Source organism: Orycteropus afer, unplaced genomic scaffold (genome assembly GCF_000298275.1).
Source record: "Orycteropus afer afer isolate SDZICR_OR568_19922 unplaced genomic scaffold, OryAfe1.0 scaffold00002, whole genome shotgun sequence".
NCBI lineage: Eukaryota > Metazoa > Chordata > Mammalia > Tubulidentata > Orycteropodidae > Orycteropus > Orycteropus afer.
In genome coordinates this window covers 34,628,909-34,645,745 of record NW_006921589.1, presented here as the reverse complement: position 1 = coordinate 34,645,745, position 16,837 = coordinate 34,628,909, and the positions used below count along the sequence as shown (strand labels likewise).

At 35.7% G+C, this 16,837-nt stretch overlaps 1 protein-coding gene across 1 annotated transcript in view; it reads right to left on the bottom strand.

Moving 5' to 3' along the window:
- Positions 1 to 114: 114 nt before the first annotated feature.
- Positions 115 to 16,837, bottom strand: part of TYW5 (tRNA-yW synthesizing protein 5) — a 20,240-nt gene continuing 3,517 nt past the window's right edge. The window contains exons 2-8 of the mRNA XM_007935328.2: positions 13,758 to 13,912; positions 7,568 to 7,637; positions 6,759 to 6,803; positions 5,494 to 5,631; positions 2,926 to 3,013; positions 2,421 to 2,537; positions 115 to 371 (exon numbers count right to left, since the gene is read on the bottom strand). Of these exons, the coding sequence (XP_007933519.1) occupies positions 115 to 371; positions 2,421 to 2,537; positions 2,926 to 3,013; positions 5,494 to 5,631; positions 6,759 to 6,803; positions 7,568 to 7,637; positions 13,758 to 13,912 (870 nt within the window). The remainder of the gene's footprint in view (positions 372 to 2,420; positions 2,538 to 2,925; positions 3,014 to 5,493; positions 5,632 to 6,758; positions 6,804 to 7,567; positions 7,638 to 13,757; positions 13,913 to 16,837) is intronic.

The following is a 16,837-nucleotide window of genomic DNA, read 5'->3' as shown; positions in this document are numbered from 1 at the left end:
TGAGATTGATTTATCAATCTTACTTTAACAAAGTGAATTAAAAATTATATTGTATTTTTCTAATATTTGAGCAGAATTTTACTAAAACGTTTATATCTATTAGTACTGCCTTATTTACTCAAAGTTCTTGCTGTAGGCTTTGTCTTGAATGTGTAACACCATTCGCCGTGCATAGAAGTCTCTGTATTCCTCTGGTAATTCAGCCAGAGTTTTTAAGGCTCTGTCCAAAATCTGTGCAGCTCTTGACGCTGCTGTAGGGTCTTTGTTTCCATAGGTGTCTGTCTTATCATAGCATTCAGAAGGAAGGTGCCTCCAAAAGACATTCACTCCCACTCCAAACTCTTCAGATATTACGTTATGGAACCATAAAGCTGGAGAACATTTTAAAAAAACAAGTTAAAAATAAAACCTACAGGTTTTTTTTTTCTTTCCCTTAAAAAGAAGAAGAAGAAGAAGAAAAAAAAGCCACACACAAAATGTCAGTGAAATATCATGAATTACATATAGCCAATGTAAGAAATAATTCCTGTAACCAGATCCCTTCGTTAGCACACTCCGGCTTTTAACAGAATTTTTTTAACTTTTGTGAATTGCCATCCAATTTAAAGTGTCAAAAGCACAACCCTTACTTTTAAAGCCTTTAGAAATAGCAATTTTTCCTTTTAACTTGAAAGACATAATAAAGTTATGTTTGTTTTGTAATTCTCTAATTTGGGGCTGTGGTCTGTGTTAACTTGTTTACACTTCCTGAGTAATACAACCACTTCAAAGGTGTTTATTTTTTGTACACAGAACATTTCAATTATTTGAGGAGACTCCTGGCCTTTTCTGATTCAGTAGAGTGATCTTGTACTTTTGTTCTCAGACTTAGATGCAATCTGATTCTCTAACTTGCTTAAATTTGCATTCATTGTAGCCTCTTCAGTTTTATATTTTTCTGATGCAATTATAATCATTTACATTTCTCTCACCTCCTTTACAATAAGTATGTAAGCCTAAAGTAAATATTTTGGTGGTAGAAAGGATGAGTGAAATTTATATAGTTAATTAATTTTTCACTCCCATTAGATAGTTTATTTTCAATTGAATCTTAACATTGTTGAAATATTCCCATAGGTGATACAGGACTACTAAAGCACCATCACAATATAACCAAGATGAACTACTAATCTCATCAAAAATGTTTAATCTTGTGAAATGGAGAAAGGAAGATTATAAGATGCTCAATTTTAGAAACAAACTCATTCAAAGAATGCTCTAGGAAAAACAAAAGCTTAAAATATTTGGATTTGTAGAACTAGTTTTCAAACATGATTTTAATCTTAACTATTCTTTCAAAAGTCTTTAATTTTTTTTAATTCAATAAATAGAAGAAAAGCTAACCATATTGTTGAATTTAAATCCAAAGCTGAAGCTTTGATTTAAAAATATCTCCAATGTTCAGTATTTTTTTTAATTCTATATAGAATAAGCAAACATTGTACAGCCCTTAAACAAGCTTCTAAGATATAAAAAACAAAAATTTAAGCATAAATTTTAAAAAAGACACTGCCACTTAAAGGTTAATGAGCTGGTTATTTTCAATGAATTTAAGAACAAGAACTCAAAAGTATCAAATCTTTATAGACAATCAATTATATAAAGAACATTATAACTGGTCCTTTGGAGAATACAAAGATTAACAAACAGGGTTCCTTGTACCCAAGGAATTTATAATCTAGTCCCAAATGAGATCACATTATTATTTGGAAATGATTTTTTATTTACTTTTATCACCAAAAAGAAGTATTAATGATTATTAGTAATTTATATATAAGGAGGTCTGGTGATACTATAGTTAAAGCATCGGGATGCTAACCAAAAGATCAGTAGTTCAAACTCATCAGCTGCTAGCCATGAGAAAGATGAAGCAGTCTGCTTCTGTAAAGATTTACCACCTTGGAAGCCCAAATGTGGGTCGCTATGACTTGGAATCAACTAGATGGCAGTGAATGAATTATTTCTTGGTAATGAATAAATAATATAATTCTAAGTTATCCAAGTATTTTAGAAATGATTAAGAAAAAAACATATAGGCACAATCTTTTCCCAGAAATAAAGTATCTTGCTTGATGTCATTTAATAAAAATACTTAGAATACAATAATATATTTATGTGGTTGGCTTGAAAAATAAAACTTAATCTCATGAGAATCTGCCTAAGTGTACTTTAAACATCACAAAGACCAAATCAGAATTGATTTGAAGGCACCTAGTAACTTTAAATATACACACACACACAAACACAATTGTGTATAGAAGTTTTTTGCATAGGACAGGATATATAAAACAAATACACTTTTGTCCTAAAAATTCATAAAAAGGATGAGTAACAGAGTACAGATTTTATAAACAGCACACTACTAAGTTTAGAAATCTTACCAGGAATGAATAACACATCTCCAGCTTCAAGGGAACACTCATATCTTCTAGCCTTGGAAAACAGTGGATATTTAGCCAAGTCTGGTTTATCTATATTCAGTACTTCTGATTTAGTACCTAAAAAGTTCCAAGAAAAGGATAATACAGATTGAAAAAAGTTAGCATTTAAAAAAAAGTGATCACAAATATAAATTTGAAAAATTTATTCTTTTCTCTACAATTACTGAACCCACATGGTGAGAACAATTACTATTCTCCTGAATCCTAAGACAATTTTCAATGACCTACCCTCTAATTATGACCATGGATACCCCTGTAACATAATTAAGATAACTTGAAAAATCTCATTGTTCATGGAGCCTATCATTACCTGTGTACACATACACAATGGAGAACACAATACATAATTAGGAAGAAGTCCTAAGATGTTCTATGGGAATAAAGAGAGTTCTCAAAAAGAATAACTGAATAGACTAGACATCAGAAATATAATGAAAAAATGTACCTGATAAATATAAATACTCGGCATCTCGAGGACTGAACAGTATAACACGCTTTTTTCCTGTCACTTGTATTAAAAAGTTATCCATAACCTGCAGACCAATAAGAACTTACAGGTAAGCAGTATCTAAAATTCAAATAAAGAGAAGCAACAGTATTCCAAACAGTTAACTACATATCCTACCCTTTAGCAAAAATTTTATTTTTCAATAAAGACCTGACTTATATTATCTAAAATCCTTATAGTAATACTCTAACAATAGGAGCTCTGGTAGCATAGTGCCTAAGGCACTTGACTGCTAACCAGGAGGCTGGCAGTTCAAACCCACCAGCCACTCCTCGGAAGGAAGGTTGGGCAATCCTACTTCCATAGTGATAACTGCCTTGGAAACCCAAGGATGGGTCGCTAGGAGTCGGGGCCGACTCGATGGCAAATAACAACAACAACAACAACTCTAACAATGAAAATTCTGTATTCCACATACAACTATGCCTTTAAAAAAGACATTTCTGCCATACTGCTTTAAAATGGAAAGGTCTAATAAACCATTAGGAAACCTAGAGTCAAGATACTATCTACCCTTCCCCACCATTAACAAGCAGTGAGAGTAGTTAAGCCTACTTGATGTTCCTGTTGGTTAATATTTATTTCACTTACCTGTAAAGGACTGCTGTAAGACCAACATTAGACCATAGATTGAAAGCACTGGGAAAATACAAGGTACTTCTGCAACCAGCTCAACACTTTCAGAATATGGTCAACTGGAATTTGGCTATACATCTGTTCCACAGAGTCCATTCTGACTCATAGTGACACTAAAGGGCAGAGTAGAATACCTCCATATAGTTTCCTAGGCTACAAATCTATAAGGACACACACTGCCCCATCTTTCTTCCACAGAGCAGCTGGTGGATTCAAACAACAAATCTTTTGGTTTGCACTTGACATCTAGCCACTGTGCCACCAAACTCAAAAAAAGCCCACCAAACCCACTGCAGTAGAGTAGATTCTGAGTTATAGCGACCCTTACTGGGTTTCCAATGCTGTATATCTTTATGGAAGTAGATTGCCCCATCTTCTTTCCACTGAGTGGCTGGTGGGTTTGATCTGTTGACCTTCTGGTTAGCAGCCAAATGCCTTATCCACCACACCACCAGAGTTCCTTAATTTGTTGGTTGGTTGGTATGTGCCGTCGAGTTGGACCAGACTCACAGCGACCCCTCCTTCGGTTTCCGATGCAGTATCACTACGGAAGTAGATTGCCCCATCTTCCTTCCGAGGAGCGGCTGGTGGGTTTGAACCGCCAGCCTTGTGGTTAGCAGTCAGATGCCGTAGGCACTATGCTACCAGAGCTCCCAATTTGGCCATAGGTATATTGATATTTAAATTATTTCCTTAGGGATATAACCTGGCAAATGTTTTTAATATACTTACTAGTGGAATTTTGACCTTGCAAGGGTACAATTTCTTGCTACAAATTATGAAAAACGTTAAAAGGCAAAGGCACATAATACTCAGACAAGGAATTAAAAGATATGCTAAGCAAGATATATTCATGATTATTAACAGATTCCTTCTACTTAAGCATTTCTCCCTTTAACAGTAATCCTTTACTTGTTTTGGACCTTAACTATGTATTTATAGTTATCATTCCTTTAACTGACTTTCAACTTAAGAAAAGCTTTATATATTTTATTCCATTATAACTCCAGGTAAAAAGGAATCACTTAAAATACAGTCATAGAATATAGTTTAAAATGTATTTGAACTACCCTATCATTTCCTCACCATGTTGTTCATATAAGACCTTTACAAAACAATATGCTAAGATTTCATATCTATTTCATTTAATCAGAGCTACTACATTGTAATCCTATCAAGAAATCCTCAGCTAAATTATAAAATATAGGCATCAGATATAGTAGTTTCATTTAGAACTTAAAACAAAAAACCTATTAGTTATTATTCTAGCTTTCTAAATTTCTTCCAAACCACACACAATACTAACATTTTTAATGCTTTAAAAATATTTGTGTGTATGTACATATACAGATACATTTAAGCAAATAAAATTACTACACTACAGGGAAAACAGAATAATCAAGGTGAATATTCTATGCATCTTGCCCTCCTCTAAATCCAGCAGACATCTGACAAGTCAGGGTTACATATCCTAGGCCTTCAGATATCCCCATGTTCTCACAGTTGGAAATGGTGCTCTTTATGCTTTTGCCTTTCTCCTAGATAACTGTTCTGTCCAGAGTGCAGTATTTACACATCTACATACCACAAACTTATCACTTTCTCCATTTTTACGATTTCCCCCTTCTCTTGTGGTCATTTTTCCCATACAAACAACCTCTTCATAAAACTTAGAATATACATGATGATGTAGCAAGAACAAGCCCACAGAGAAATCCAAAAGTGAAGAGCTTACTAAATAATTCACTCCCATACATCATTTTACAGACACACAATTTTAAAACATATGTTTGGGGTAGCTTATAGAAAGCTGAAACTGGAAATGTTAAATCTGTAAGTAGCTTTAGATTTCACATTTATGTGACATACATCATAGTGAGTCCAAAGTTGTAATCCTGCTGAGCTGATACGAAAAACACTCGAAAAGAATTGCTCTTCTTCAAAAAAGTCTGGGAACTTAATATCTCCTTCTAACAAAGGAAACTGCTTTCTGATATCTGCAACATCCTGAATTGAGAGAAACATAATAATGAAACAGTAGGTAAAAAATAATACCAGGAAAGTTAGACATTTAATAGTAAACACAAGACTGGCACAATACTTATTTTATCTAAGGCTGCCATCAGACCCCATAATATGATGGAGGAATGGGGCAAAACCTGGATCACTGCTTTAAAATACTATGATGTGACAGTCCATCTGCCAACACATGATCTTTCAAATGAAGGAATAACAGACTATATAAAAGAAATCCAAATTCAATAATGTCACTACTGTTAGGCTCAATATGCTTCATTAATAGAAAGGGTCTTCTTACTTTAATCAAGAATTATATAATTGTCATCTACTCTAACACTAAGTTTGTTAAGTTCAGGAGTCAACAATTGAAGCACCACCAACTGTATAAAACTTGTGGGTTCCACTAAGGAAGAAGAATAAAAGGAAGAAAGTACAGAACTAAATAGTGACATAAAGGGAAATCTGTCATTTTACTTATGCCATTTTAGAGATCACTCCTTGTCACTAGCCATATTAAAATGACTGGGAATGCACATCACAGCATTCAGAAGGGAAGTGATTCCAAAAGACGCTCGCTCTTACTGTGGAAGCCTGCAGAATGAATTGTTCAGGTTTCTAAATAATTATTTTATATTAGAATTGTATTAGCTGCATGGCCATCTGTAAAATGTGCAGAAGGGATTTTTTAGTTGTGTGGAGAGGCAACAAAATGTGTCATTGCTGTCATCAGGTGCCATCAAGTTGATTTTGACTCACAGTGAACCCATGTAACAGACTAAAAATGCCCCATAAAGTTTTGGGTGGGTTTTTTTTTTTAATTTTTATTGTGATTTCCATGCAATTTTATAAAGCAGCTTCATTTTCCATTCAACAGTTCATACACATTTTATAACCAAGTGACTTTTGAACACTAATATTCTACAGTTCTACCTGAAAAGTAAGTAATTTACTTTCAATAATCTTATTTCTTATTCAGGGGCACAAATCAGTGAGAAAAGAAGAAAAAGAATAAAACAGGTTGTATGTCAGACACTAAATGCAAAAATTACAGCACCAATTAACATACATACATCTATTTAGGTTTTAAGCAATTGTTTTATATTCTTAATTTTTACCTTTCTAGGATCTTCCCCAAGGGACCGTAAGTAGTACTTCTCATCCTTAAAGAAAAATTATATCAGCATTCATTTTAAAATATCAGGAAGTAAAGAAAGGAAGTAAGTCTTAAAATCTAACCCACCTAAGCAGTTGTACAAAACAACTCAGTTATCTTACTCTTTCTACTAATGCTCTCTGGTGGTCATATGAAGAAATGTTTTTACATTGTTGCTTACAATAATGACTGATCCACAAACATTGAGTAAAATAAATTCTAAAACCTATTAATGTGTATTTTAGACATTACACTCAAAATTATTTGTACTTTCAATGTCTTAAGATTGTTAAGAAAAGAATTACCATTTGTATAGCACGTAATGATCTCAAAGTATTTTTGAGGGCCAACAACAAACTTCTTTAATATAATACAAATGTGTAATAAGAGATAAAATAGTATATGCTTTTAATATTAAAGCGTATACTATTAAAATATAAATTTACATATTATCATTTAAAGTCTGAAAATGCTATTAAAAGTTAATGTTTAATGAAGAGTTTCTATGTGTCAGACACTGTGCTTCTTTAAGAACTTCATAGCTTTTAATCAGTCCTCACACAAACCTTATGAAGAAGGTAGTGCTATCATCTCCATATTATAGATGAGCGTACTGAGGCACAAGGAAGGAAATTAGCTGACGTTTGAAAGCAACAAACAGCAGAGCTATCTATGGCATACCCAGCCTGTTAAGAACAGGTATCAAAGAAGGGTACATAATTCTTGTGTATCTCATGTGCTTTTTAAAGAAAATATGTTAAAAACGATTACCTCTGAAATGAAGAATTCTTTATGGTTCTCTTCAGCTGCCCTCTGGACCAACTTGTCAAAAGGTAAAGTTCTGGAATAAACATTAAAAAATCCTTGGACTTAATACTAAACTAGTAATAATCTAATGGAATCTAATCTATCTACACACACTTACATACATATACATCTGTACATATACAGACACACACACACACAAACACACACACATAAACTCATTGCCCTTGAGTCAGCCCCGACTCATAGTGACCCCTCCTTGGGTTTCCAAGGCGATATCACTATGGAAGTAGATTGCCCCATCTTCCTTCTGCAGAGTGCCTGGTGGGTCTGAACTGCCAACTTTCTGGTTAGCAGTCAAATGCCTTAGGCATTGCATCACCAGCACTCCACACACACACACACACACACACACAGAGGGAGATAGACAGACAGACAGACAGACTTGGAGTTGGATATGACCTTCTGTTTTACAATATCCATAATTTTTTTTTTTTTTTTCGAGTTTAGATTTTAGTGCTGACTCTTCTGTTACCTATTTGCTTCCCTGGCTGGTGATCAAGTCACTCAGTAGTTCCCAGCCTCAGTTTACTTCTTGTAAACAATCAAACCAAGTAACTAGAAGGCCCCTTCTAGACCTCATTGCTGTCATTAGGTGCCATCAAGTTGATTTTGACTCATAGTGAACCCATGTGACAGACTAAAACTGTCCCAAAACGTTTTGGGTGCTTTTTTTTTTTTTTAATATTTATTGTGATTTCCATGCAATTTTATAAAGCAGCTTCATTTTCCACTCAACAGTTCATACACATTTTGTTCCGTGACACTGATTACAATCCCCACAATTTAGCTGTTCTTTTCCCACCTCCTCCACATGGTTACCCCTTCCCTGTGTCCTTCTTATGTATGCGTTCTGGCCAACCTAGCTTTCTTTCTGTGCAAATGCTGTCCTTCTCATCTCCCCATGGTTGACTGTTCTAAGGAGTGCATCTCCCTGTGTAAGTGTTTAGCTTGTAGCCTGTCTATTGTTTTTATTATAACTTATTATATAAAATTCTGAATTTTCAAAACTCATTTAGCAAGAACTATGTTTATTTGACTTAGGCTATCTGAACTTTCGGAATTAAAGACTTGTAAATCTATGGTACAAATGGATCCTTCTCATATATCAATACCTCCTATTCCAAGTTAGTGATGGAAAATGTTTCCATGGTATCTGGTTACCTTTGGAAATACACAACATTTCAAGTTTTGATTGTTACCTATTTTCAAGTGTCAAGGCAAAATAAATCTTGTGAATGGAGCAAGCTACTTTGGAAGAGATAGTAGGCAAATGGCCAGTGAAGATGAAGTCTACTCCCCTACTCATCTTCCTGCTTTTTGGCAAATTGACAGAACAAAGAAGCCAGTAACATTACTCTCACCCTGTAGCATCACCTGTTATTTTAAGGCTTCCAAAGAAGGCCTCAACTGAAGTGATAAATTTGCATTCTTCTTCAAAATTTCTGCCAAATGCCGGACTCCTTCCATCCTGGTGAATAGGAATGAAAAACCTAAAAACAAAGGTTCTGTTTTCTTTACCTCACTCTTGAGCCTAGAGGCTATCTTTTCTCTGAGCTCCATTTTATCCCTTCAACTTTCCAAAATGAAAAGTATTTCTTCCTACATGAAAGTGACCTCTTTAGTAACACCTAGGCAATAGAGAGCCCTTAAAAGTATTCAGGTCAAAAGCCTCTCCTCTACTGCACCCTATGCCAAATCTTTTCACTCTCACCACAAGCATCTTCCCAGCTGAAATTGATACTGGGGAGAGAGAGCGAAAGGGTGAGCAAAACCCTTTCTCTATGACAAAATGATCTTGGATTTACTTCCTTATCACCATTTTCCTAGAAACATTTTGGGTTAATACAAACAGGGAATGTCAGCTGTGATATCAGGCACCAACACTGTGTATTATAAAAACGACCCTTGATTGGTGACCTATGTCTGGACTAGAAGGCCTGCCAGTGGACTGAAATACTTGTGAAGAAACAAAGGATTTGGCTTCCCTTTGTGTAGTCTATAAAGTCTGGGAAGGTCAGAGATAACTTACCAGACAGAGCAGGAGGACACCAGGTAAATTTGTTGATGTAACTGGCCAGAAATTAATTATGAGAGGAAACACAGCACCCTGCCTTGGTCTGACTAGACGGCTTCTCCTGCAGTGCTTATTCTCCATGATTGCCAGCAGTGGCCTCAAGTTCATATTGACCCAACAATCTATACTTAGCATCAGATTCACTTAGCTTTCCAGAAGGGTACAGGACAAGAAATGGCATTCTAAGAGGACAATATCACTGGGAAGACTTTTAACCAGTCCAGGGACCATTTTTTGGCTCATTAAGGGACACCTTAGTTCTAAGAAGCAAAGCTGGAGGTGGATACTGAAACACTGTAGTCTTCTAAGAGTCTGGGGCTAGTGGGGAAGTTCATCTGGCTCATAGCTATCTCTGTTATTTCTACAGTTGCCCAGGTTATTTTTTTACTAAGGAGACCCCAGAAGTGTTTCCAGACCTTTATAGTAACAGTAGGATAGTGACCCTGCGAGAGCCGACAGGGCAGATGCTCAGCAATCTTCTCCCCTTGGAAGTGGTACTTACCATGGATCCTGCAGATACAAAGCCCAGAAAGGAGGAAGTGAAGTATATGAATTGGGAAGTTCCTTAGCCTTGAGGCCTTATCTATCCTATGCAAGTTTCAAAAAGAACTGTTCTCAGTGCTTTTTAAACTATCATATGCCTGACATACAGACCAGTAAGAGAGGGAATATCACAGACTGGTTAAGATGACAGGCTTTGTGGAGTCAGACAAACTTGGTGTAAATCCTGGTTCATCATTATGAAATATATGATCTTGGGTAAGTTACTTAACATTGTTAAACCTCCATTTTCTCCTCCGTAAAATTATTACAAAAATATCTACCTCACAAATTGTTCTGAAGTTAATTTAACAAAGATACTATAATATATCTAGGATGCTTAATAAAAAATAGATAGTGGCACTAGCAAAAATGATAATGTACCCTTCAGGAGCATGTAAGTAATAAAAAACACTTAAAAAAAGGAAAGAGAAACTTTCATTGTCCTGTTTGCCATTTTTGAAATGCTGCTCTGCAAAATCAAGATCAGAATTGAGTGGAGGCATAATAAAGAGTAACAGCAGGATGATGACAGAAATTAGATGATGCCTTGGGAATTAAGATACTGAGGTATAAGCAGCAAAACAAAGCTTATATAAGGTTCAGACTATTTATTTTTAAGAATCTATGATCAGGAAAGATGCGTGTCAGGGTTATATCCTTTCACCATACTTAATCAATCTGCATGCTGAGCAAATAATCTGAGAAGCTGGACTCTATGAAAAAAACAACCTGTGACATGCAGATGACACCAAGCTTCCTTGCTGAAAAGTGAAGATGACTTGAAGCAGTTACTGATGAATATCAAACACTACAGCCTTCAGTATGGATTACACCTCAACATAAAGAAAATAAAAATACTTACAAGGAGGGGTCGCTATGAGTCGGGGCCGACTCGATGGCAAACAACAACAACAACAACAACAACAATTGGACCAGTAAGCAGCACCACAATCAATGGAGAAAAGATTGACGTTGTCAGGGATTTCATTTTACTTGGCTCCACAATCAATGGATGCAGCAGTCAAGAAATCAGATGACAGACTGCACTGGGAAAATCTGCTACAAAAGACCTCTTTAAAGTGTTAAGTAGCAAAGTCATTTTGTCTTAGTCACTTTGAAGACCAAGGTGCATCTGACCCAAGTCATGGTATTTTCAATAGTGCCTAAGGCACTTGACTGCTAACCAGAAGGCTGGCGGTTCAAACCCACCAGCCGCTCCTCGGAAGGAAGGTTGGGCAATCCTACTTCCGTAGTGATACTGCCTCAGAAACCCAAGGAGGGGTCGCTATGAGTCGGGACCGACTTGAGGGCAAATAACAACAACAAAAACAACATATGCATATGAAAGGTGGACAATGATTAAGGAAGACTGAAGAACTGATACTTTTGAATTGTGGCACTGGAGAAGAATATTGAAAATACCACAGACTGTCAGAAGAACAAACAAATCAGTCTTGGAAGATGTGCAGCCGGAATGCTCTTTACAAGTGAGAACAGCCAGACTTCATCTCACCTACTTTGGCCATGTTGTCAGAAGGGACCAGTCCCTGGAGAAGGATGTCATGCTTGGTAAAGTGGCTGCAGCGATGGGTTCAAGCATAGCAGATATTGTGAGGATGGCACAAGACTGGATAATGTTTTGTTCTGTTTACATGGGGTCACTAAGAGTCAGAGGTGGCTTGAGGGACCTAACAAGAACAACAAATGACTAAAAGAATACCAACAGTATCCTTTCACCACACAGGGTGAACACAAGGCTCTCTTGCATTTAGCCTTCTGAGCCTGGAAGAAATAGTGAGAGCTACCAAGAAGAAAGTAGTAAAAAGCTAAGAATTGGAAATATTATCAGTCTCCACATTTGACCAAGCACGGAAAGGAATAAGATCTAACCTCAAAATGAAGTGATAATAATGATATGTATGTGGGATTTCTTATTTTCAAATCTTACCCACCCACTGTGGTGCAGTGGTTAAAGTACTTGGCTGTTAACCGAAAGGCTGGTGGTTAGAATCCACCATCTATCTACCAGAGAAAGATGTGGCAGGCTGCTTCTGTACTGATTTACAGCCTTGGAACATCTATGGGGGCAGTTCTACTCTTTCCCATAAGGTCACTACGAGTCAGAATTGGCCTGATGGCAATGGGTTTGATTAGGTTTGGTAACTGGTGAAAATGACTGAACCTTTTTTTCCTCCCCTTGTACAAAAAAATAATCTTGTAACTTTTTAAGGAGTTTTAGTGAAGAGTTGGAATAAGCTAGGATAGGAACTATTATTACATAATTCATGTGCTTCAAAACAAGTTTTGCAAAGTTTAAAAGACATGACAAAACATCAAGGCAATTCAGAATGAATTTTCAATAGCCATTTGTTACCGCATTGGCCCCTTTGGAAAATAAACATCATTAACTGCAGGCTGCAAAACACTCATCATTCCAGCACTTTCTTCCTCTTTCTTGATTCAATAAAGAAAGAAAAGCTCTTACAGTCACTTGGAAAAATTTACGGCAATTAAATTCAATTCATGGCCTATTAAAAACCAAAACTATAATAGTAAATATTCTAAGGATCAAAAGCTGAGGAATGCTTTGGCAGCTGCCATCTGAGCTTAAAAAACTCTAATGAGAAAGGAATGGCCCTACACATTAGCAGCTCTGTTTTAACTCATCCCTAAACTGAACACTTTTGTGAACTACATGGTATTTCAATAGCTTGAACTTGCTGGTAATTGCACATGCTCAGAATTTGGAAGTTGCCTGTTTTCTAATTTAGCATTTTTAATGAAGCTTGTGGGAACAAACAGCATATTAAATCTACAAGAGTACAGCACTTAAAGTTTCAGGTTTAGATATTCAGCAGTTTTTGAAAGTCTAAGACCTTTAAGAGCTTCCAAAACATATAAATAACAACCATGAGTGAAATTACGGGTATTGAAAAGTATTTTTGTCAAGAGAGAAAATGAAGTCTGATTTTTAAAGTTACCCACGTGATATTATAACTACCTGTCCTAGGTTTCTGGAAAGGACAGAGAAGGAAACCATGGGCCTGTATTTATCTAAAAATAATTTGGAATTTAAAAATTTTCCAAAAATAAGGGCATTTAAAACTCAAAACAGTTATGAAGAGAAACTTTACAATTTGTTATTCTAGAAAACAATTACTAATATGAATATGGTAGGATCAATCCACCAATTAGGCACTGAAAGAATATATACCACATCTAGCTTGAGATGTAATATAACTCTAGTGAAAGAAATTCTGTTTCCCCATGACTCCAGAAGGTATAAGGTATACACCCTATTTTAAAAAATGGTCTTTAGAAATGTCTTTGTATAATTATGTAAACTCAGAATTCTTGTCTTTTAAACGTCATTCCTTAAAAATCAGCAAGTTATCCCATGATTATATCAAATTAGCCAAAAGACGAAATACCATATGGTCTTCGTATACTAATGCAAAATATTTTAAAGGTTTTTAAAGTAATTTGAAACCTGGAGTAAACCTCCAAAGAAAATACCTATATACAAAGTTCTTACTAATGAAGTCCATCTGTGGAACTGCAGCAACATGTATCTTTACTTCTTTCCTCCCTCCGACCTGGCTTAGGTAATCCACTGTCCACTTGCTCGTACACGCCCCCAAGTCAATACCTTCCAACACTAGTGGTTTTCTCTGTAAGTGGGGAAAAACATGTAACAGAAAAAATTAGTGAATACCAACAATATATTAGGAGCTATATTCAGCACTAGAGAAGACAAAAAAACAGAGTATGATCCTTGATCTCATGATGCTCAAAACCAAGCTTTCAATGGTTCATGTCAGCACTAAAACAGGAAGAAAATCCACGTAATACTTACATAGAACAAAATTTCAAGACTAGGAGAAAAAGGAAAAAATCACAACAGTGGTACCGTCGATAGGTTAGAAAGAAAGAGAACAAATCTAGATACTATATAAAACATTTTCTTGAGTAAGCTGTATCACAAAAATACATTATTTTTTTGTACTGTATTTGTGCTATATTGAAATTTGTACTTCATAGTCAAATATTTTGTTTATAACTTGACATCATTTCAAACTTATAGAATACACAACAGTACACAGTATTCTCATGCATCCTTTACTCTGATTCACCAACTGTCAATTTAACATTTTGTCCCCATATGCTTTCTTATTCCTCTCTCTCACTTTGTGTGTATGTTTGTATGGAGAGGGACACATTATTACACATACGTTTTTTCAGAACCATTTGAGTTGCTGGCAACAATATGGTTCCTTTATCTCTAAATACTTGATGTGTATTTCCTGAGAACAAAAACAGTCTCTAACATAACCACAGGATAATTATGAAAATAAAAAATATTGACACTGACACATTTATTGTATATTATCTAATCTAAAACCCATATTCAAATATCACTAACTGTACCCAGAATATCCTTTATTGTTTCTTTTCCTAGCTTAAGATTCAATTTGAGCTGCCACACTGCATTCAGCTATCAGGTCTCTTTTGTTGTTAGGTGCCATTGAGCTGGTGCCGACTTAAAACAACACTAAGTATAACAGAACAAACTACCACCTGATCCTGTGCCATCCTCATAATCCTTGCTGTTTAAGCCCACTGGTGCAGTAACTGTGTCAACTCATTTCGTTGAAGGTCTCCCCCTTTTTCACTAACCCTTTACCAAACACAATGTCCTTCTCCAGGGACTGCTCCCTTCTGATAATATATGCAAAGTACATGAGATGAAATCTCACCATCCTCACTTCTAAGGAGCAATCTGGCTGTACTTCTTCCAAAACAAATTTGTTCATTCTTCTGGAAGTCCATGGTATACTTAATATTCTTCACTAACACATGATTCAAATGCATCAATTCTTCTTCTGTCTTCCTTATTCATTGTCCAGCTTTTGCATGCAAATGAGATGAATGCAAATACCATGGCTTAGGTTAGGCATACCTTATTCCTCAAAATAACAACTTTGCTTTTTAACACTTCAAAGATGTCTTTTACAGATTTTCCCGATGCAGTATATTGTTTGAGGATTTTTGTTTTCTTTATGCTGTGGTGTAACCCAAACTCAAGGCTGTAGGCTTTAAGTCCTCTTCCCGTTCAGCAAGCAAGGTTATGTCATCTGCAAATAAGAGGCTGTTAAAGAGTTTTCTTCCAATCTTAATGCCTTATTCCTTTTCATATAGTCCAGCTTCTTGGATCACTGGCTTAGCATTCACAATGAATATGTATGGTGGAAGGATACAACCCAGATGCATCTCTTTCCTGATTTACACCATGCAGTATCCCCTGGTTGTTAGGATGACTGCCTCTTGATCTGTGTACAGGTTCTGCATGAACACAATTAGGTGTTCTGGAATTCCTGTTCTTCACAACGTTATCCATAATTTGTTAATATCCACAGTAAAATGCCTTTGCATAGTCAATAAAACAGGTAAGCAGTTTTCCAGTACTCTCTGCTTTCAGCCAAGATCCATCTGACATCCACAATGCTGTCCCTTGTTCCAAAGCCTCTTCTGAATCTGGCTTGAATTTCTGGCAGTTCCCTGTCAATGTACTGCTGTAACAATTTTTAGTTATCTTCTGCAAAATTTTACTTGCATGGGATATCAATGATACTGTTTGATAATTTCCATTCTCTGTTGAATCTCCTTGGAATGGGCACAAATATGGACCTCTTCCAGTCAACTGGCCAGGTAGCTGTCTTCTAAATTTCTTGGCATAGATGAGTGAGCGCTTCCAGCACTGCATCTGTTTGTTAAACATCTCATTTGGTATTTTGTCAATTCCTGGAGCCTTGTTTTGCACCAATGCCTTTAGTGTACCTTGAACTTCTTCCTTCAATACTATCAGCTCTTGATCCTTTGCTAATTCCTGAAATGGCTGAATGTCGATCACTTCTTTTTGGTACAGTGACCCTGTGTATTCCTTTCATCTTCATTTGATGCTTCCAGCAATGTTCAATATTTTGTCCATAGAATCCTTCAGTATTGAAATTTGAGGCTTCAATTTTTTTCTTCAGTTCAGCTTGTAAAATGCTGACCCTATTTTTCTCTTTTGATTTTCTAACTCCAGGTCTTTGCAAATTTCATTATAATAGTTTGTCTCCTCAAACTGCCCTTTGAAATACTCTGTTCAGCTCCTCTTTTACTTCTTTTAGTCTCCTCTAATCTAGAACAGTTGCTTTTGTCTTCCATGACCTTGACATATTTTAAGAGTATTGTACTTTGTAGAATTCTTTTCAATTTGAATTTTTCTGATGTTTCTTCAAGATTAGATTCAGGTTATGCATTTTTTAGGAAGGAGTACCACACAAGGAATACTGTGTTCTTTTCAGTGCACATCATGTGGCATACAATATTTTGCCTTATTATTTGTAACGTTAAATTTGATCAATTGATAATTCCTGCCTGAATCAAGTACTGCTATGATGGGTATAAAAAATAGTGGTTTTTTTTTAAAAACTCCATCATTTTTTCTACATTAGTTGGTATTCTAACATAAAAATGAACTTCATTATTTTATTCACTGGATTATAATCAAGTGACTTGATTATCTCAGTGCAGTTTTTTTTTTTTTTTTA